The following is a 23411-nucleotide window of genomic DNA, read 5'->3' as shown; positions in this document are numbered from 1 at the left end:
TGCGGGATTAAAATGGAACCATTCATGTACTTGAAACAAAGCACATGTATAGCTCTTAAGTCAATGACTGAGCTTTCGGCACCTTTGTTTTCCAGAACTCTAGTCCCTAACAAGCTATGGAAGGAGAGTTACTAACTGTAAATTGCAGTATATTCATTGTCTGCAGCAGAAATTGGCAAATCAATTAACAGTGAAGTTTCAATCCATGTTAGAGCTGGATATGTAGTTATTGAAGTCAGTGGAAATGTTAGTATTGACTGCTATAATGACAGCCATTATTTATGATTTTTTTACTGTTGTATCTTTGTAAATAAGAAAATAGTATCACTTTTCTGCACACATTTCTCATTAATAGCTCTTCTTCTGTAGAATGCTGATCACTTGTATTCTGCAACACAAGTATGGTTTCCCAGGGTTTGGCTTTGCAGTGATAAGGGGTCACAAAAGGAAATACTGGCATGGCATGATACAAGTCACTGAGATCTGTGTTTGTCAATTGTAGGGGCTGTTGTCGTCAGTTTGTGTTGTCCTATGAGCGATAAATTGGATGCTAAGAGAAGAAACATCAGAAATAGGAAGCTTATCCATGGCTTACACTTACATCATTTTCCAAAATAATGTAATTTTATTGATATTCTATGCTTTTCAGTGTAACTTTCCTGCAGTTTGCTATGGAAACTGCAAAACCAATCAACCAGATCTTGGCCTCTTTGCACAGAATGCTATATTTAAAAGTGTTTTGCTAAATATTTTCTTTTGTCATTATTGTTTACACACACTTATTGACCAGAAGCATTTTTAAATTTCATGCTAAAGCAAATTTATTCAGCTAAAGGTTGTAAGTCCTTTTGTAATTTCAGCAGGACAGCATTTCTTATTCATAAAGGACTAAGCCATGAAATGTGCCTTCTGTTTTTACACAATAATTGCATTAAGTTGATAGAAAGCAAAGGTTATAATATGTAAGTCTAAATGAAATTGGTGATGGTTAAGAGACTGGAATAGCATACCAAGTTTAGGCACCTGTCTGACCTTGTGTTCCTGTCTCATGTCAATGATTTGCTTCTTTGAAGGTAGCCCACATTATTCTGAAGTTTGTAGTGGTTATTCTTGGAGAACACAGAAAGATAGGCTGATGATACTTATCAGCAAAATACTGCTTGAGAAGGGGTAGGTTTTTCATTTCCCTCCCCTTAATTAAAACCAAATGAATTGAAAGGGTCACTCAGCTATTTATAGTTTGAACTCCACCAGACCTTCTGAGGAAGACGTATTGCCTATCATAGAATCATTAAGGCTGGAAAAAACTACTAAGATCATCAAGTCCAGTCATCAGCACAACACCACTGTACCTACTAAACATGTCCCAAAGTGCCATGTCTACACATATTTTGAACACCTCCAGGCATGGTGTCTCCACCACTTCCCTGGGCTGCCTGTTTCAATGCTTCACTACGCTTTTGGTAAAGAAATTTTTCCTAATATGCCATCTAAACCTCCCCTGGTGCAACTACCTGTTCTATCCTCTGTGGGAATTTCATGCAAGCTTTCAAATACTGAAGTCTTGTCTGTTTAATGTAAGCTGCTAACAGTGCTTGAAGTGCCCATTACGTTTTTTACAGGTCTTTTGGAGGGGTGTCCTTTATCAACATTTTCCTTAATTCCTCTGAAGAACAGCATGTTTTTTGTCAATTTGCTACTATCTTTAATCTGAAAGACAGCTCTCTTCGGTGGCTGTTGTTCTTTATCTCTCTCTACATATAGTGCTTGTGAAGTATATTGGGATTGCCTAGCATGGGAGTGATGGCGGGGAATATTTTTAGCAGAAAAAGGCTGTGCTTGGAGGTATCTGGTTTGGTGAGGACAAGCAGTCCATCGGAATTGCTGCTGGTTCCCAGAGCACTTGCTAACGTTTGCATCATGTGTGCCTTGGTCCTGCTGGCTGCTGCTCAGGCCCCGGCTGCCTGGCGCCTGCTTGTGCATCCCCACCTCCATTTCCTCCAGGGACCATGCAAGATGTGGGAGGTCTGACTGCTGCTGCTCCTGTCCCTGTGCAGCTCTGCAGGTCTGCAGCCGCCTTCCTTTTCACCAGCAAGAGGCAGCTGGCACCTCTCTGTGCCCCAGAGAGCAATGTTTGCTGTCTCCCTATCTCAGCTTCCCTCATTATCTGTCTCCAGCTCCAGGACCAGATGATACCCAAAGGACAGCACATCCCAAAATACTGCCTTACTTGTCATTTCCCTTAATTAGTTACCTGTTTGCCATCCAGGGAAACAAAGCTGCATATCTGAGAGCAATTGCAAAGTGTTTGCTTTTTGACCAAGTAAACTTGGGCTACCCAGTGGACTGCCAGCTAAGCAGAGAGCTAGTTTAAAGGTTAATCGTGTTTCAAAGATGGAGGGGGGGAGATGCATTACAATGGTTCATTGGAAAAATGTCAAAAGCCATTAGCTGCTGGCTGAAATACATAAAAGGGAGCAGCATTAACTCTGCTTTTCATTCTCTGTGGAGGTGAAATGAAGCATTTCACCATTTACCTTCAGGAATTGAGATGCAACATGTTTTTAAGGTCAGTTCCTTTGTTATAGGAATTCTCAGTAGAAAGATGAAATAAAATTTGTTTTCCTTTCTCTTTAACGTACTGTATTGGCTGTTCACTTACATATCTCCTGCGTGTTGGTAAATACATGTACACGCATATGCAGGTATATTTTGTGCACTAATAGGCTGTGTATTTCATATGCACAATTTTCTTTGTCAGCATGCTACATACATAATGTCCATGCTCAGGGAGTAGCTTGCCTGGAATAGTATCACCTGCTAACTAAAACAGGTCGATAGGGCACATTCATACATTCCAACCTCTTGACCGGTTTCAACTACTGCCATTTTTAACTTGCCAAGGAATAATTCTTTCTTATTTTTCACCTTTCAGAAATACATATCTTCAAAAACTGAAGGAGAAAAGTTTTCCTTTTGGACCTGCATGTATTTATCTCAAGCTAAAATTTGGCTTAAAAATCCCAGCTAATGTAAATTTCTACTAGACTAGAAGTTTTATTTCTTTGTAGATAGGGAAGTACCTAGCTTTTCAAAAGAGACAGAAAGGGCTTCACCCAGAGGGTGAAGCACAGGAACAGGCTCCCCAGGGAAGCAGTTGTGGTACTAAGCCTGACAACATTCAAAAAGCATTTGGACAATGCCCTCAGACATATGGTGTGAATGTTGGCTTTGTCCTATGCAGGGATAGGAGTTGGACTAGGTGATCTTTGTGGATCCCTTCCAACTTAGGACATTCTATGACTCTATGAATTTTTGCTCTGTACACTGTCTTTCCCGTACACCCTGGTATCTCACCTCTGTGGCAGGAGGCAGGGTGCAGATGCTATTCAGAGGGAGCGATTAGTCCCAGCTTTCCTGTGGTCCCAGCTGTAACTGTAGACTGACTTGCTTTCCCTTCAGTCAGCTTCTGCCATGACAATGCAGATGGAGTAGTCCTTTTTCTGAGCCTGTTTTATTCCAGGCTTCCTGCTCATTTTGGACAAAAATGTGGAAAGGGCTCAGCTCACAGTAGGAATGTGATTGGCATTGGGTATGGGCACATTGTAGAGATTATGTGACGCAGAGTTCATGCTGCCTTTCTGTCAGCTGTGGGAAGCAGAAAATAGTGGATGCAGTGGAAGTGCCAACTGGCCCCCACAGACACTACGCACAAACATAGCATTTTGCGTCTGATTCTGGGATCTCTTGTGCCACTAAACTCTGGCATAAAATGTCTGTGATTTCCTAAGCAAGGCCATTCAGTCTAGCTTAGCTGATCTTCCTAAAGTAGGCATGGTATTTTATAAACGATGTATCTTGAGAAGCAGTAATTACCCATACATCTTAGTAACGTGGCAGGCCTTGGAGCATCTCCAGCAGCTTACAGAGACTAAATATGACAAATAAACGTGACAAGTCATGAAGCCAGAGAGCAGCATGCCTGAGCTGAGGGATGGGTTCTCTGCCCTGTCAGGACAGGGAAACAGTCTGGGTTCTCAGGCTCCAGCTCAGTGCAAAGTTTCAGCATATATTCAACTTTAAGTATAAAACTTTACAGCCTGTCAGAGGGGAGCTTTGAAAATCCCTTTCAAAGCAGAAGGGACACTTCATAGGTTTAGATCTCCTTGTAAATAGTTAAGTCTTCTTACTTCCACAGTATAATGTGGGTAATTATGAATAAACTGAATCTAGGACGGCCTTTTACCCAAGGTAGTCATTAGTAATCTAAAACTCTGAGAGCAACAGTGTGTGGTTATCTGTCCTTTTTAATATATAATTTGGTATTAAAAAGAAGACAAAACAAGCTGTAAAGTATAGAGGAAGAACAGAAATCATAACAGAGGATTTTACTATTGAAGAGTTACTGGAGAGATGTATGTGAATGTGCTAAAAGATTTTGACAAAGCATGAAACACAGCCAGTGAAATAATTACTGACAATTAACAAGTCAGCAAAGGGAGAGCATATTGTAGATAGCATTGTCATTTACAATGATATGTTGCAATCATCAATGACTTCTTTAAAAGGATTTCTGTAGTAAATCCCTCAAGAGAGTGGCACCAAAGAGTTCAGTGCTGGTAGCCCACTTACCTTCCTCCTTTGAGAGCACAACTATGTAAAACCAGCAGGACAACACTGACATCTGCTTGATGCTTTATTCTTTCATTGAAAGTGTAGTTTCCTTCAATTTAAAAATCTACTTTGTTTAACATTCTTATATGTATGTTTTAGTCTGAGTTTCTTGGCTTCATCTTTTGGGCTGCCTCTTCCACTCTGCAGTACTTCACATTGTTTACAATCCTTCATTTTATTCTTCATTTTCTTGTTTTATTATGTGATAATGAAGAAAGCACTTCACAGTGTTTATAATTCTTCATTTTATTCTTCATTTTCTTATTCTTATTTTATGATGTAATAATGAAACAATTACTTCACAGTGTTTACAATTGATGTATTTTAATCTTAGATTGAGTGGTTCACATTTTCCCTCAGCTTTTAAGGTCACTAGTAATTAATGTAATTGTCTTCAGAACCAAGTCTCAGCACCCACCTAGGATTGTTTCCTTACCAAAGCTGAGTTGGTTAAATTGCATTTTACAAATCTTTATTAAAATTAAAACCGGCCTTATTGCCAAGGGGGAATATCCAGGAGGCTGCTGGCTGGTCTCTGCAGGCAGAGGACATGGCTTTTCTATTACTTAAGTGCTTTGACAAGGCATGGGAGCAAAATCCATTTCACGCCTCTGCATCCAGAGTGATGAGGCCATGGCCACGCCCAAACTGTGTTGCTACTTTAGCTGCTTGAATTCGTAGCCATTCTGGGCTTCCACAGGCCACTGCCCATGAGCCCCGCACCCCTCTGACAGTCTGTAAATGTCTCCATATGTCTATTTTATTTTTGACAAGCTGTTTCTTTTTATTGATGATCAAACCCATAACCGCCAGCCTGGCCTGGCTGCAACATGTGCATTTATGTTTGCTTGAAAGCCTGGCCTAAGCTTGTAAGTCAGTGAGCATGTCCCTCAGGCTGTGGCACGGTTTCACTGGCTGGTTTTTAAGCTGTTGAATAAACAAGGGTCAAACACTGGGCCCTTGATTGGAGGCTGAGATGTGTTTGCTCCCACATATGCTGTATAAGGCTTGCAGATTGATGTGGAAATGAGCTCATTGAAGTAGTCTAAAATGAAACTTAGAAGCAGACTAAAAGTTTATTCTCATGGGCAACCAGAAGGCCACTCCTCACGCTCACTGCCCACCTCTTTTTTCATTGTATGTAGCCCTGTGTGTGCAGGGTGGATGCTGCCTCAGCCTTGGCTTTCAGAAACTTTTTAGAGATTATTCATTTTTATAGGTTAGTCCTTGACTCCTTTGAAGATCAGCTTGGTAGTCTGACAGCTGCTAAATGTCGTGAAACCCTGCGAGGGGGCAGTGTTTAGTTGCCAGTCACTCCATTTTGGAGGCTGAGAGCTGTGAAGGCACACAGTGAGGGAGATTCTTCAGGAATAAATGTCCTTTGCTGTATGCTGGAAGAAATAACTGCATCTGTTGTGATAGAAATGAGTGTAGTACAGCAGCCTGCACAGAACTGTTTTCTGTGGGCTTGAAAGGAAGAGTTGGTGTGGGGTGGGGATAATTTTTTGCTACTGTTCTCTCTTACTGGTAGATAATTTCTAATTAGGTAGGGATCCATCCATGCTAAGCTAAATGTTTTCAATTTTGAGGATTTTGTAGGAATATACCTTTTAAAAATTACATTTCAAGAAAACCTGTGATTTTAAGAAGAACTGCTTTTTAAAGAAATACAAATGACTGAAAAAGCTAATTTCTCAACATGTGGTTCCAAGCTGTCTAGCAGCTCTAGTATGTTCTGTCAAGCCAAAGGCGTATTTTTAGCCTGACTCTCTACTATGTGTGTTATTTTAACAGGCAATTGACAAGGGCATTTTCTTTGTTTGTAGATGAGGTCTTGTCTGAAAACTTTTTGGACTACAAGAACCGTGGTGTGAATGGCTCTCATCGTGGTCAGATTATCTGGAAGATTGATGCTAGCTCTTACTTTGTGGAACGTAAGTATTTTTCTAGTCCAGCTATAGTATAATTTAGCCATTGACAAAGATACTTGAACTACTGAAGTTGTTCTTTACAATATTTTTGTGCCATATATGTCTTTTAGGAAAGGCCAAAAGTGTTATCAAAAACTTAGGCTGTATTGAGAGGAACTGAAACATTTATACAAGCAAATAGACTTTGTGAATGTTGGCTTATTTACACAGTATTTTTAATATAATTATAAATAAGTATTTAATCTATTTGCCATTTTTTGAACAATATCATTAGCAATGATCTACATTAACTTGAATATGATATTAAGAAAAAGAAGAGCTCAGGTACATAATCTCACTCCAGGAGGATTCCCACTGACTTTTAGTTGGAAAACTTCAGGCTGTGTCCAGCTTTCGTGGGATATGGGTGGATTCAGAGGTATAAAAATCTATTTATGATCATTGTCTAGATTGCTGCAGCTATGTGTCTATACTTCTATCAAAGTACACTGATTTCAAATTAATTGTATTCATATATTACCCAGGGCATCTGATGCAATGCAGTGTAACTCTTTTCTACCTGCTTAGCAATAAAAATACAGAAACACTGAATTTGCTTCTGCGAAGTAGCGTGTATCTTGTACAGCAGGTTAACAACATTTCGTGGCTCAGTTGGCTCACATCGCTGACTAAAGTGAACCTGACCATTCAAGTCGTTCCTCTTTTCAAAGAGTTGACACTTCCCAGTGTGAATGGGATTTATGGCCTCTTTATTTCCCCAAAGAAACCATATGCATTTCTTTGGAGAACAGAAATAGGGTACTTAAAACACTGGACTGAGATCTATATATATATGAATTTCATGGCAGACAGTTATATCTGTTTAAGATTGCCTGAATTTGAGAGCAATCAAGGGAATCTTTGATATAACCTAGATTGTAAAGGCTTTGGAAAGGATTTGAATTATACTTGATTAGATTAATCTCTGACTGTAAGCATCTGATATCAGCAAGGACACTACGTGCAGAGATTTTACAGGTACTCAGGCCTAGAATCAGGTTATTATCGCTTTGCAGTAGGAAGAATTGCTGATGGTCTATAATTTCTAGTCTAAGTTAAATTGAGAAAGTTGCTCTAAAGAATAAGGGAGCTGCTGAAATGTCTGTGGGGTGTCTGGGATGTGAAACAGGATGCTTATATCCTGTGTTTTGAAAAATACATTTATGGGAAATTGTTTAATGTATAAGAATGTTGATTTTAATTATTCTGGTTTTGGGGCAGAAATACGTTACAGGATCTAACATTTAGAGCAAGGCTCTAATTTACAGCTGCTTCTTTGAGCTGTGGTTACTAATCCATGAGACTGATTATGCTTTCTTTTAACTGTTAAAGAAGCATGGGGAGGAGATGTAATATCCCAGAACTCGCTTTTGAGGAGGCCTTATTATCCTGATTTATTGAGCAAGGGTGGAAGTGAAACTGGGCTGCCACTAGTTTTCCTGCCTAATCCACAACAGAAAAGAAAGAGGCAATGTGAGAAATGCTTAGGAGAAAGCCTCTTCAGGTGGGCCACATTTCATTAGAGGCTCAACTGCACGATGAATTATGTGAGCTTAGTAAGTTGTCCCCATTACCTGAGACATAATAGCTGTTGCTAATTGACTGCATGTACATTCTTCACTTGCCCTACTGTAAGAAAACACAACTTAGCATAACTATTGTTCACTGATGCTTAAAACTAAGTCATTCTACACTGTAGTTGGGCATCCCATGCTTGATGAGTTGCTGTCTCTTGGTAATTGCTATCATTAGGTTGTGAATCTGCCCTGAGATTATGTACCAGTACACTGATCATGGACAAGTCATCGCCCTGTCCAGAATTAAAATAAGAGAATATGAAGTAGGCAGTAGTAAATAACGGCACATAGGGATAGTCTTAGAGCTGCTTGACTACTGAAATGGGATGTTAAAACAGTGAAAAATGTTGATGTATGTAGATTTCTGAAGGTTCCTTCTTGTTGTTGAGAATTTTATATGAAAGGAATCAACTGCAAAGCTATGTAAATGTTATGTTAAAAACTGCAGTGTCTGAAAACCTCATGTATCTTAAGAGTACAGTGTAAACCATCTTCTTTGAGACTTTTATTTTTTGAACAGAGATCAGAACTTCTCTTTACGTTACATAGCACACAATGTGGTGACATTTGAAGGAATCAGAAAGATACTTGTCATCAAATTCAAACTCACCTAAGAAATTTGTTTTCTTTTTCCTGCTGTTCACTACAGAACTTGATGGCAAGGGGATGTTCAGTGGTAGCATGTTAGAAGAATTGTGGTATTGGTCCAAAGTTAACCTGACCTAATGTTCTGTCTCTGAAACTAACCAGTAGAGTAGACTTGAGGAAGGCATAAGGATAAGTAAGTGTTAGTGAGTCTTCCAGTTGGAGTATATTTAGCTTCTGTTAATCTGTAGCTCAGGCACTTCTTGAGATAGGTAGCCTTTTTGTTTGGCATCTGTCAAGGCATACAGTAGGTAGCTAAGGCATGATAATTTATATTCAAGGTTTCCGTATTGTTTCTCTATGGGTTATGTTATGCTTCCCCTAACTTGCTATCAGTTGGCGTCTTGCTGATTATAGCATTAGTTCTCTATAAAACAGAGTGTCTCACTTGTGAAGGTAACCCTTAATTACTGCTTTTGCTTTTCCCATAACTATCTGTACCTTGGTATCTGTTCATCATACGAGTCAATATTGGCAATTTATCAACCATGCAGTGCTTCAGTATACACTGTACAGTATACACTGCAGTGTTTGGCCTATCAGGGCTGGCAGGAACCATGAATCACAGAATCACAGAATCACAGAATAACCAGGTTGGAAGAGACCCACCAGATCATCAAGTCCAACCATTCCCATCAAACACTAAACCATATCCCTCAGCACCTCATCCACCCGTGCCTTAAACACCTCCAGGGAAGGTGAATCAACCACCTCCCTGGGCAGCCTGTTCCAGTGCCCAATGACCCTTTCTGTGAAAAATTTTTTCCTAACATCTAGCCTAAACCTCCCCTGGCGGAGCTTGAGGCCATTCCCTCTTGTTCTGTCCCCTGTCACTTGGAAGAGGCCAGCACCCTCCTCTCTACAACGGCCTTTCAGGTAGTTGTAGAGAGCAATGAGGTCACCCCTCAGCCTCCTCTTCTCCAGGCTAAACAACCCCAGCTCTCTCAGCCGCTCCTCATAAGGCCTGTTCTCCAGCCCCTTCACCAGCTTTGTTGCCCTTCTCTGGACTCGTTACAGAGCCTCAACATCCTTCTTGTGGTGAGGGGCCCAGAACTGAACACAGTATTCAAGGAGCGGTCTCACCAGTGCCGAGTGCAGAGGGAGAACAACCTCCCTGGACCTGCTGGTCACGCCGTTTCTGATACAAGCCAAGATGCCATTGGCCTTCTTGGCCACCTGGGCACACTGCTGGCTCATATTCAGTCGGTTGTCAACCAACACACCCAGGTCCCTCTCCTCCAGGCAGCTTTCTAGACAGACTTCTCCTAGTCTGTAGCACTGCACAGGGTTGTTGTGCCCCAAGTGCAGGACCTGGCATTTGGCCTTGTTAAACCTCATGCCATTGGACTCTGCCCAGCGGTCCAGCCTGTTCAGATCCCTTTGCAGAGCCTCCCTACCCTCCAGCAGATCGACACTTCCACCCAGCTTAGTGTCGTCCGCAAACTTGCTAAGGGTGCACTCGATGCCTTCATCCAGATCATTGATGAAGACATTGAACAGGGCTGGACCCAGCACCGAGCCCTGGGGAACCCCACTTGTCACTGGCCTCCAGCTGGATTTCACACCATTTACCACCACTCTCTGGGCCCGGCCATCCAAACGGTTTTCCACCCAGGAGAGTGTGCGCCTGTCCAGGCCAGAGGCTGACAGTTTCTCAAGCAGAATGCTGTGAGAAACTGTGTCAAAGGCTTTGCTGAAGTCCAGGAAGACCACATCCACAGCCTTTCCCTCATCCAGCAGCCGAGTCACTTTGTCATAGAAGGCAATCAGGTTAGTTTGGCAAGACCTGCCTTTTGTGAACCCATGTTGACTGGGCCTGATCACCCAGTTCTCTTGCATGTGCTTCATGATAGCACTCAAGATCACCTGCTCCATGACTTTCCCTGGCACTGAGGGAAAAGGGGACACCACATGTATGAGAAAGGGGACACCACAGTATGGCCAAATAAATAATCAGCCCTACATAGACAATTTAAATTTGTCAAGAACTAAGGCACTCCATGCAGACTTTTTGTTAATTTAATAAATTAATTAAATTAACAAAATTAATTAATTTTTGTAATCTATAATTATTCAACATTTTGGTGGTGATGTTGTGTGAAGTAAAATAAGCTTATTACTGGGGGACCACAGGGTTCATCTGTCCAACCTCAAAAGTCCAAGTTTTTCTTCTGCCAACATTTAATTTTAAGACTCTACGTGGGGTGGTTTTGTACAACATTTAAGGAAATTACACTGTCACAAGCCAGCCACTTGACACAAAGAGCTTACAAAGACATTCCTGAACTTTGGTTAGAGAGCTATATGAGGGAACGTGAAAAATCAAAGGTGTTAAATACTGACTGATTTGCAGTGGTGAAATTCCCTTTAATAAAAAAAAAAGTTTTATGAATGAGGTCAAGTAAATAAAGAATTATTACTAATTTTCTATATTATGAATCTAGAGGCATATATAATATGTTTGGGAGTATTTCATTCAAAGGCTTTAATGTTCTCCAATTAGTTATCCTTTTTTTCCTGCATTTTTGAAAATTAACAAGTAAATGAAATATGACACTCTAACTACGCAACCCGTCATCATTATAAATGAACCCACTATTTAGTTTCTTAATAGAAAACTGATACCTAATTGCTATATACAGTAATTTGCATGCAGTGCTCTGGGACCTGGAAGAGAAGGAAGTAAAGACAAAGGGAAAGTTATTTTCTTCAGGGTGGGAGAGAAATCTTCTGTCAGATACAGTTGTAACACTAATTACTGGCAAAATCCATCAGCCTGGAGGACTAGGCAGAAACTGGGCCAAAGCAGTGGCACCTGCTGCCACTATGGTTGTACTCAATGATCCGGTGGGTCTCTTCCAACGTGGTTATTCTATGATTCTATGGGCAGAAGAAACTGGCAATATTGGGAGAGATTCTTAACAGTGTCTCGTCAGGAGTGGAGAACACAAAGGAAAGCATGGCAAGAAATTGGAACTGTTTTTTGTGTTAAATGCATTTCTTGTACTTTTATAAAACTGAAATTCTGCAGATCCAGATGCTTCTCTGTTGTTTAAGCTATACTTACAGTATTCTCTGTGGGTTGTCCAGTCTAAGGGCTACTTTTTCAGGTATACTTAAAAATCTCGGTAGGTTAAGGAAGTGCCTTTTGTTTGGTAGGCCAATGACAAAGCAAACCAGCTTTTGCTTTTTGGAATATCCTTCTGTGCTTTGCATATATTTGGGCAAAATACGTGTTGCTTTTGAATTTGCTAATAGTCTGGTTGAAGACCATCTAGTGAGCCCTATCCTTCTCAAAACAAAGAAAGTTTCTCTGACACATACCCATACATATTTTCAGATACCACGGCCATTTGAGGTTTGTGTTTGTTTTGTAAGAGTCTGCTTTTTCACCTTGAAGAGGGCTCATATCTTTCCCAGAGAAGTGTATGCCTTTCACTTTACGTATCACAAACTTGCAATATAACGTTGCCAGACAGATATGTAATTGGTGTGAGCCAGAGAGCGAATTGCTTCTAAATTACAGCATGAATGCTGGCGGACTAGAACTCATCTTCTATTAATACCCAGCAAACAAAAAGCCTTAACAGCTGCAGAAGCAACATTGCACTATGGCCAGTTTTGCATTTCTGCAGAAGTCTAGTGATTTGGGTTTTTATTACAGCTGGTGCTATACAGTAACTATCCACCCTGGGAGTTTGGGGAGAGGAAGGAGGAGGGAAGAGAGGCTACGTGCCACTAGGGATGTAGACTTTGTGTTGAGACTTGGAAACAACTGCAGTGAAAGGACCAGCCTATAATGGGTTTTCCAGGAAAGTAAACATGATTGGTTTTTTGCAGTTTCTGGCACGCTTTTTTTGGGCTTACACAGCAGGACAGAGAGAGAGTGTGCAAGAGACCATTTCACTGAGGTGTGATGCAGCATCTTCCTGTAAGCATAGTATGAAATATCACATCCTTAAAAACCTGAGAAAAGTTTTGACTCTACTCAGAATTGCACTGAAGATAGCTGAATACCTGGGGCCCATGTTTATCTGCTGGCCTTTTTGTAGATTGTTTTACTGTTTGGCAACTAAGAAAACCATTTCCAAGTGGAACTGGTCATCCATATGGCAGTTTTATGCAGAAGCATATGAACCAGTGGTTTGTGTAAATTTGTTACTGTTGTTGCTGCTGCATTTTTATCAGTAGCAAACCCAGATGATAAGCGTTGCAGAGAACAGAAGTTATGGCTATTTATTCCTATTGACTTTGAGAACTAGCAGGGAAATAATGGTAAAAATACCCAAATAAACATGCAACTGAAGTCAGAGGTCTGAGAGATCCTGGTATATCTGCAGGTAGAAGGTTTATGTCCTAGGTCATAGTCAGTACATGCCGTATATGCGTGAGTTTATGAAATATGTATAGAAATGTCCCAAACACTGACAAACAATCAGACCTTTCATCTGGGGTGCTCTCCAGAAAATATATCTTTTACGCTGCTTTAGGAAGCCAATATAAAGGCTGCTTTCAAAGTATGAATAATTGAAGGGGGTTGTAACTTTAAGTGTTTCCAAATAAATGAGGTATGGTCATACCAGCAACAGCTTTAATGAAGCTGGAGCATTTTCAGTGTTTCCTTTTTTTTCTGAAGAGATTGTTGACAAGTCCAGCCCACTAAAATAATTTCCTGTGTCCATTTTCATTACCACATCATCTCTGAAATCACACACACCCTACTTTAAGAAATTGTGCGTGAGGTGGGGGAAATAGAGATAAGGCTGCTGGAGTCCATCCTGTTATACCTTTGAGCAAATTAGAATATGTTGCATGACTTTAACCCTCAGAAATCCACAGATGACAAAAACTGCAGCAGCACCGAAGCATTTTCTACAGTGTGAAGACTTGAGTGTCAGAGTAAAACCAGATATGAAGCCATAAAAGAGACTTGTGCCCCAAAAGGTGCACCTACTGCTTGCCTGTCTCCCAAAGAAGAGACATATCATGGTTTTGAAGTTCTTTTTCTTCATCTCCTAGCTCATTTAGTAGTCTTATTGATGCTTTTTCGTTACCTTCCACCCTACATATATACACCGCTTCCTCCTCTTGTTTTGGTCAGCTCAATATCCCTATAATTGTTTACTATTCACGTTTGAGCTGAGCCTAGCTTTGTGACGAGGACCACATCTGAGCCTGGATGAACAGCTCAGGGTGGTTGTGCTTCCTCAAGAACCCTTTGCTTTGCATCCTTTGATCAGCACTTTAATCTTTGCAGATGTTGTATTTCCTGTTGGTTTATGTCTTACAGTGTTGTTCTGTGTCAGGATTGTGGCCACTAATCTATTATAAATGGAAACACAGGTCAATCCACACAAGGCATTAGATATTTCTCACCTTCCTGCATGGATGCAGTGTGGTGGTGTAACTGAGAGACTTGTGTGCCAATTGGATTTTTCACTGTCTTTCTCTCCCTTTTCTCAACTTGTTTTGACACTTGGACATATTTTGTTTGTACTGTGGAGATCAAAGCTGTTTGTTTATTTGTTCCTGCGCAGGGAATCAGATGCTTGTGTTGCAGCAGGCATGCTTGGAGGCACCATGCTGGGACAGCCTGGCTGGTCCCACACTACCTGCTCTCCACTGTTCATGGCAGTGCTGAAAGAAATGACAAAACCTCTACATGCCCAAAGGTGAGATTGAATTGAGAGCTCTGATAGGTTGGCAGTAAGAGTTTCAGAAAGCTCTCAAGATGAACTGGAAAACTTTCTATGAGAAAAAAATGCCTGATCTTAGGCATGCTGAAGTCAGAGCCAATCTTTCTTCACTAAACTCTAGTTCTCAGCCACAGAGACCGCAGATTACCTGGTCTTTTGTCTCGGCTACTTAACCCTAAACAAGCATAGATGTTATATCACTGCATCACAGGCTGGGTTTCTTGGAATTCCAAAGGCAATGGTCAAGAAGTTGCAGTAACAGTTAACCAAAGTTTTAGTACTAGTTACACTGAATATTGGGGCATTTGGGACTTGGTGTTAACCCATAGATCTATTCTTGTTTGTTAGCTTTCAAGTTTTTATTATTATTTTTAATTACAGTAGTGTCTAGTGTCTCCTGGAAAGAGTAGATCTTTTCTACTAGGTTGGTGCAAAAATAATTGCTATTTTTGTCAATGTAAACTGTACTGCTTATTTTGCATTAAACTTTATTTAACTGTGTTCATGTAGGATGCTATATTAAAATGTGAAATTCACTCTATTTATTTATGATAATAGTTTTGTTTTCACTGTTTTTTCTTTTTTATATTATGCTGTCAAATTAAAAATGGAAAAAAGATTCAAGCTATTTTGTTGTATGAATTCAAAAGGGAATGTAAAGCAGCAGAAACTGCTAGCGATATCAATGAAGCATTAGGCTAGGGGATCATCAATGAATGTACAGTTTGACATTGATTACAAAGATTTTGTGATGGAAATGAGAGAGCCTTGAAGATGAAGAGGCTCGTAGATGTCCTTCTTTGATAGACGACAGCCAGTTGAGGGCTGATATTGAAATGGACCCAGGCAAAACAACTCAAGAGGTTGCAGAAGAACCAGACACTGACCATTCAACAATCATTCAATGTTTGCACCAAATTGGAAAACGAAAAAAGCTCCACAAATGGGTACTGCATGAGCTGAATGGAAATTTAAAAAGTTGTCATTGCAAAGTCTGCTTTGCACTTCTTTTGCACAACAAAAATGATCCATATCTTGATCACATTGTGGCATATGATGAAAAATGGATTCTGTATGACAACTGATGGTGTTCTGTGCAGTGGCTGGACCAAGATGAAGCACCAAAACACTTCCCCAAACAGAAGATACATCTAAAGAAGATTACGGTCACTGTTTGGTGGCCAGCAGGTGGAATCATACACTACAACTTCTTGAATCCCAGTGAAACCATCACAGCAGAGAATTGCCAGGAGATAAACAAAATGTACCAACAACCGCAACATTTATGTCACACATTGGTCAATTGAGAAGGACTGATTCTCCATGACAGTGTATGACTGTAAATGACTCTGCAGTAGCTATATGAACTGCGCTACAAAACTCTACTTCACTCAGCTTACTCACCTGACCTTTTTCTTACCAATTACCATATTTTTAAGCATCTCAACAATTTCCTGTAAGAGAAGGTTTTCTACAAGCAAGTAGCAACTCAAAATGCCTTTGAAGAGTTCATCAGTTCCAGGACTCTAGATTTCAGTGGTGTCAGAATAAGTAGACTTGTTTCTTGTTGGCAAAAATGCACCAATTCTAATCTTATTTTGATTAATAAATTTTATTCCAAGTTGCGATATACTGTTTTAAAGTTGATAGTTAAAAATGGCAATTATTTTTTTCACCAACCTGATACTAAGATACCTTCTATCTAAAGGGCTAAGACGAGATTTTGGAAAGTATGAAATTCAGTGCAAATGTTTGAGAGCTAGGCTTCAAAACTGACATAGGGATAGATAAATTAAAAAATGAGAGGTGGAAAGAGAGGCACAGAGTGATGTAGTGACTTATTTATGTACAGTTACAACTGCAGATAAGACTTCAGTTACCATGCTCCCAGCTTAGCATCTCATCAGGTAATTTTAGGCCACCTCTAGTCTCTTTGCAGTCTCCACTATGGGAAATTATGTAGAAGTTGTACCCTGAAAATAAGTGTGCCTTTTTGTTCTTTGAGCAACAGAGTTTCTGAAATCTCTTTTGCTGGAAAGAGAGGAGAGATTTGTATACGGCTGTTATGATTTTATTGAAATTGAAATGAGTCTGAGTAAAGGTGGTTTTGAAGGAATCTGTGCTTTTCTTCTCTCTTCTGTTCCATTTTTTTTATTTATAAGCCATCTGTGGGCATGTTGGATCTGCTTATTGTTTTCGTTCCCAGAACTTGTCAGTTCAAGACCAACAGCCCAACTCTTGCCTGGCTGACTTTCTGCCTAGGAAAAGCAAAGATTTGTGGAGTCATCTCACTGGCTGAACCATAAGAATGACACAACTGGTTCCAGACTTGTTATTCCCCTGCAGCTAGGCTTGTTTCATGCATGGGGGCAGAAGGGCTCTGTTGTGCCAGTGCTATTGGGTAATTCAATGCTCTGGACACAAAACCAGCTTGCTTGGCATCTTGTGTCCCAGAGTGGCAGAAGAGTGCAGACTGGTGAGGGTGTTAGTTGCCTAGATCAGGTGCAAGCTTGTGCCAAGTGGTACCTGATACACTAGATATGCCTTCCATTGTGATATGCAACACCTTGTAATTTCAGACCTTGGGAAGATGCTTGACAACACGGGTAAAAAGACCCATTAAAAAATCACAGCCCTTTTCTGTTCTGTTCTCTTTCATTTATCACATTGTTTTCTTCATCTCCAGTATCTTTTTTTTCTTGCACACATCTGCTTAGTCCCCGATTTGACTAACTCTCCTAACTTGGGAGATTTGGGAGGACACAGAGAAAATTGTGACTGTTTTGGAGGGATACTGGCCTTCTTTCAGGGTCATTTGATCTTAAGATAAAGGAGAAGTTGGCAAATTTCCCTTTCCAAGCTATGTGGAATAGTACATCTTCACTTTGGATCTGGAGAAATCTAACTGTAGGTGCCAAAGTTTGTAAGTGTGGGTTCATATACCTGTTCATTTTGTTCTTCCAGTCACGTCAGCAATATCCTCAGATACATTGTACTTGCTTTAGACTGAGAACTCCTGTGCATATGATGTGTTTTCTGCTTTAGCTTTGGTATCACTCACGGTACTGTAGCGCATATCATGTACTTGAGGAAATGAAAAGAAATTCTTGAAATCTGGTAGTGTGGCTAGTAACTGTATTTTTCTCATCTAACCTAGCATTTGATAAATGCATGAAAAGATACCTATTGGTTTTGCTTCTTTGAACTTTGAATGTTAGTATTCTGCACAACAGTGCTGGACTCACATCATTTATTTTTATGGAACAGTAAACTTAGGCGATGTTTTATGATTGAGAATCTTTCTGCTATTGACAGTAAGAGATTACAGTGCCATCCTCGACTCACAAATCAGTTAGTCTTTGCCACTGTTAAATGCTTCTAGAAAGTTTCTTTTTGATTGTATTGTAGAGGGATTTGGTGGAATTGGCCTGGAAGATAGATGTCTTCTCTTTGCTCCATTGCACAGGGTCCTCTATGCTTTCCAGTTGGATACTTCCATTGGGCATACTTCTGAAGCTACTGCAAGCCAAGTTAGTCCTCACTGTATTCGGAAAGAATTGCTTGCATGCAGCCCCTGTGTCCCTCAGATCCAACACCTTTTGTGTACAACTGTGTACAGAGGGCCTAGGTGCAGACTTTGGCCCAAGGCCAAATGAAGTGGAAATGGGAAGCAGCTGTGATTGGAAGTTTATCAGCACGTGCATCAAAAGCTCATATTTACTCCAAATGAGTGGTAAGGCATTGAGCCTCATTTCAGTTATTTTCTTATTAAATGCAAAAAAAATAAAAAGGTACTGCATTCGGGTTTTTGTAATGAAGGATATAAGTTCAGTTCATGGATGTAAAATTATTCAGGAGACTGTCTTGTGAGTGTCAGATCTCAGCACCATCAAACTTGAAGGTTTCTGATGATGGAGGGGTTACGGTCCCCAGAGACATGGGTCTCTAAGCAAAGGCTACAGTTACATCAGGGGCTTACCTGAGAGAGCAAACTCAGCAGGTAGTTTATTGACCAAGCCTATCACTAGTTTAAAGGTCCTACAGATCAGTGTCAATAATTTACCATTTCTAATCTTGGAGGACTTTATGGATTTTTTTTGTAATCCTGTTAAAGCATATCGTGAAAGTAATTAATCAAAACAGAATTTGGAGTTATCTATTAAAGATAACATTTCTCTTAGTTTATGAAGGCAGTGAGTTTACTTCACCTCTAAAAGAAAGGCTCTTTTGTACCTCTCTGCAGTAGTGAAGCTTCTGAAGGGCTCTTCTCAGACGTCCAATGTGGCACAGGAAGATCTCAGTATAAAGGGGAATAAATCCTTTCATATGGTACAGAAATTTGGTTGTAACCCTCTGTGTTCAGCCAGCCACTCTGTCTCTCGTGCTTTTGTTAGACGGACGAACTTATCTGACCTTCCGTGAGGAAAGCAGAATTATATCTATGGTGTGGTGCTGTAGTAACTCATCCTGCTTCTGAAAAGGTGCACATGTGACTTGGGAAGCATTTTGATAATTGGTTTTGCTTGCTAACTAGCTAGTTCTATCATCATCTTACTCCTGGTCCAGACTTTATTGCTATAGGACTCCCACGTGTCATGAACACCATTTATATCCAGAATAGACTTACTTAGAAGGTGGGAGGTCAGTAGGGATGAATTACTGTCTCTCTGCAGGATTCAAACACTTATGCTCAGCAGAACCATCTTTCTGCAAGGTCTTTGATATTGGTAATAAGATCATGGGAGCCTTGGATGGATAGTATTTTATACTTCCAAGCTATTCTCTAATCCTTTTAATAATTTAGATATTCACTTTACCCCATTCGTAGCAGGTATAATTTCCTCCCATATCTTAGTGCTTATAGTTTTTAATGAATAAATAAAAAACAACCTTGAAATACATATTTTTTCTGTAATTGTTTATTAATTGCATTTTCATAATGATGCTTCTTTCTGTCCTTCCCCTTTCATTAAATTGTCTACGCTAATTTCATTATGTGTTCTCTCTCTAAAAGATGGATTTTTTTTCCAAGTTACCCTTACCAAAAGCTGCTGCTACAGTGAGACCTCTAAGAGTAGACAGAAGTGTTTATTCCAGACCCTTCTTTTTCCCTGGGAGCAGAGCCTGTGTGCCCAGCAGGTACTTGTTCACTTCAGAGGTGGTAGAGTGCAGAGGTGTGGGGAGGTTACGTGCTTACTTACCTGACATGAGCTGTCACAGCTCGTTTGTTGCTCTAGAATCATCCCTGAGAGTAAGAGCTACAGGTCTGATTGCTTCTTACTATTGAGCCATTTTAAGGCAGCTTTACATAGTTAGACTGTGTATACTGATAATCTTGCATACTCTCAGTGGCCCCTTCACACCATAAGAAAAACAGGAATACAATTAACAATGATCTTGGGTCATGTGGTCCAGCTGCTAGCTCAAGGCAGGTCTGCTTAAAGCAGGTTGCTCCAGGCTCTGTCTAGTCTTCAAGGATGGAGTTGAGCAACCTATTCCAACGTATGAGTAACCTGATCATGATTTTTTTTTCCTTTCATGTAATAAAAAATCAGTAATGATAATCTAAATGTGAACGCATGTCAGGTCTCAAATATAGAAGTGGAACAAGTCTTATTTTATTTTCAAAGATAGTCTTTCTCTGTGCCTCTTAGTTTCATTTTCTCCTGACCCATTCCTCTTGCATGGCTGGGAGGCCTTACAAGTCCAATAATGATTTCCATTCATGGAGAGATCCAAAATGGGAACATGAAAAGTAAGTTTGGTTGTTTTTTTTAAAATATGAAGGGGAAAAAAGAATTTTTATAAATAAAACACAAAAAGATAGCAGGAATCGATTTCTTTTTAAAGAAAATAATTTATTTCATGAGAAACAAAATAGATTTTGGTTATGAAGTGCATTGCTGCTGTGTTGCAAGCTTGAGGTGTAGCTGGGGTTAGAAATAAGATTGGTGATGCACGTGTATTGGAATTTAAACTGTGGATGTTGTAACTTCCCAGCAGCGTTCCCCAAGACAGCGACTTCTGAGTGGTAGAAATACAAACCAGGAAAGCAGAATGCAGACACAAAGAGAAAAAGTACTTGGGATAGATTTGTAATCTTTATACAGTAGAGGAGCACCAGGGATTTCTCAGCTCCCAAAGGTCCCTCTGAGCTCAGAAGGCAGATCCTGCAAAGGCAAGTGGCTTTGGTGTAGCTCACATCTCATGCGCACCTCTCTCTCCTGCCTTCTGCTTCGAAAATCAGCCTATGCACAAAAGAGTTTCTTAGTGCTGGTTGTCTAGCACAGACACTACAGATATGTGACTGCAGTTGTGCTGCTTCTTCTACATTCCCTTAAAGTAAGCCTACAGTTGGGAACACATCGAGGTGTCAGGGGCTTGTACAGATTTCAGAGTCTCAGTTTGTCTTCCCAATAACTTGCTATTTATCCAAGCTGCTGAGGGTAAAATTGCTTTGTAACCTGGCCACTCTGTGTTGCTCCAGAGGTACTTGGGAATCCACAGAAAGTGACACTTGAACACCAGATTTACCACACCAAAACGGATACACCTACAGTGTTTTAGATTATTCTGTCTGCTTAACTGGTAAACAAGATTTAAGTATAAAAGAGTGTATTTCTTTAAAACAGAATACCAGTCTGCTTTTAAGATTTTGCTTTACAACGAGGGATTATCCTTAGCTTCTCGGGTATAGTAGCTAATGTTTGTGTCTGACTTCTGTGTCTCTACAGTCTGTGATAATAGAAAACTCCAAGAGGTGCATTTTTTCCTATTCTTATTGATAAAGGTGTTTGCCTGAATTAGAATGAGCTGGCCCTACTCACTTACAAAACACTGATTACTTTTGTTTTTTGTTTGTCACTGTGGCATTTCGTGGTCCTGGGAAGAGACAGAACTATTTCCTTCCCTCTGCTTGCCTAAGATGTCTTGATTTACATGTAAGCCATGTTCTGTAATTAGCATGCTTATGGATTCAGGCTTTCAGCTGTTTTTACTGGATATTATGGTAAGCTTTGTGAATTGCCTTTGAGGAATATTCAGTCTATGTAGCTAATGGATTCACCATTTTCATTTCTCTTTGTGAACTTCATGAAGTCTACAGATGGCATGTCACAAAAATGAGAAATAAATTTAGGTACCAGTATACTCTGTCTTTATCCTCTCTTCTTTTCTCTGATTTCTCCTTAGATTTCAGAGAATCCATCACATACCTTTTGCGTATTAAGGTGAAAATGTATGTAGTAACATTTTGGATTGCAGGGGCTCGGTTCAGAGGCAACCATGGCAGAGTCATCTGTGGTGTTTAAGATGATGCCACCCATCAGTAGTCTATGTTGTTTCTCTGCCATGGGTCATCTCTCACACCACACCATTTTTGGAGTGACCATTTGATTACTGGCCTTGTAATCAATTGTGATTACTGATTTGCTTGAAGTCCCAGTAGTTTAGATCATCTCTAGGTGCTATTAATATAAACCTTGGTGTGTTACCAGGCTAGCTGACGTAAGCAAGCATTTGGGGCTGAATCAGCTCTTGTTTTCTAGAGACATAAGATGCTTGGGACTCGGGCATGAGACCCTAAACAAATGCCTCTGACTTGTGATTTTGTTTATCACATTCTAGTGTAGAGGGAGTTTTCATGTGGGTGCATGCTGGTTTTCCATTTGAATTTCTCTCTGACTTTAGGGAAAGAAAATGAAATTTATCCAGGGGCAATCTCAGCAGCAGCAATGTTGATTTCCAGAACCAGAGAGTAGCTGGCAATCAAGCAGATGAAACAAGTTTCCTACGACTTCTACCTTAAAAAGGCAGAGGATTTATAGGCAGAATGAAATCAAGCTAAAAGCTTAGTTTAAAGTTTCATCCTGGAAACTCAGGCCATTTTTTTTAACCTTGTTGCAAAGAATGGTCCTTTGTCAAAAAGACTGGCAAAAGTCTTAGAACGGTTTGTAAAGTCTCCCTTGTAGTCAGTCAGTAGGAGAGCAGAGCTCCTACAACTCCAGCATCCTGCACTGAGCATGTTATGTTACGCTGTCAGTATTAGTTGTGTCTAGGGAAGAGGTGAAGATTAAGCCAGTGTTGATTAGTGTGAAGTGTGTCTTTGAAGGCCATGAGCAGCTGATTGGAGGAGGCTTCTAGTTGTTCTCCAGAATATCTCTTTCAAAAGATCCCATCTCTTGTTGTATCAAAAACACTTACCAACACATGGAACAGGGACAAGACTGTAATAATCTACGTCCATGTCATTTATTGAGATTTGAGCTAATTTGCAACTGTAACAGGTTTAAGAAGACCATATGTTAAGAGGGAGAAGGTATTTAATCTTGCAGAGCAGCTCTGCGGACGGCAGGATTTGGGCTCCTCCAGAACTCAGAGAATTAAATTCTGTCCCTGCTGCAGTTGAGAGAGCTATCTGTTAATTTAAACAGGATAAGGATTTCACCCAAGGGTGTCAGAATTTGCTGGTTTAAGATTATTAACTCTCTTCCTGGTATGAATTCATGGAAAAAAGTATGAAAATTTTATATAAATCCCCCTTTCTCTTTGCACTTTTACAAGAAGAAAAGTAAATAAATAAATTGCTTTTGGGACTAAATTTTCTGTGGTGGTTTAAAGCCAGTACATGGGTGTTTTGTGATTGAGTTCTGAAAGCATGAAAACTGGGTTAATAATGAACCCCCTGACACAGCCTTAACACTAGCACTGCTAACAGGCACCTCTATAATTACTGCTTCTCTATGAAGTTTGCTGAGCTTCTACAATGGATTAAAAATCTCATCTAGTGCTTTCTTCTGTTAGAAAATGACTCAGTAGAAGCCTTTTAATGATATATAATACACGCAAAG

General features: G+C 40.1%; 1 protein-coding gene across 4 annotated transcripts in view; it reads left to right on the top strand.

Moving 5' to 3' along the window:
* The window catches only part of HECW1 (HECT, C2 and WW domain containing E3 ubiquitin protein ligase 1), a 277673-nt gene that overhangs the window by 98885 nt on the left and 155377 nt on the right, over positions 1-23411 (top strand). For all 4 annotated transcript variants that reach the window (XM_069859743.1, XM_069859745.1, XM_069859742.1 and 1 more), the window contains one exon: positions 6501-6608. In XM_069859743.1, coding sequence (XP_069715844.1) covers positions 6501-6608 — 108 coding nt within the window. The remainder of the gene's footprint in view (positions 1-6500; positions 6609-23411) is intronic.

Source organism: Phaenicophaeus curvirostris, chromosome 6 (genome assembly GCF_032191515.1).
Source record: "Phaenicophaeus curvirostris isolate KB17595 chromosome 6, BPBGC_Pcur_1.0, whole genome shotgun sequence".
NCBI classification, from domain to species: Eukaryota; Metazoa; Chordata; class Aves; order Cuculiformes; family Cuculidae; genus Phaenicophaeus; species Phaenicophaeus curvirostris.
The sequence above is the reverse complement of the archived record's forward strand: the minus strand, read 5'-3'. Positions and strand labels throughout refer to the sequence as shown.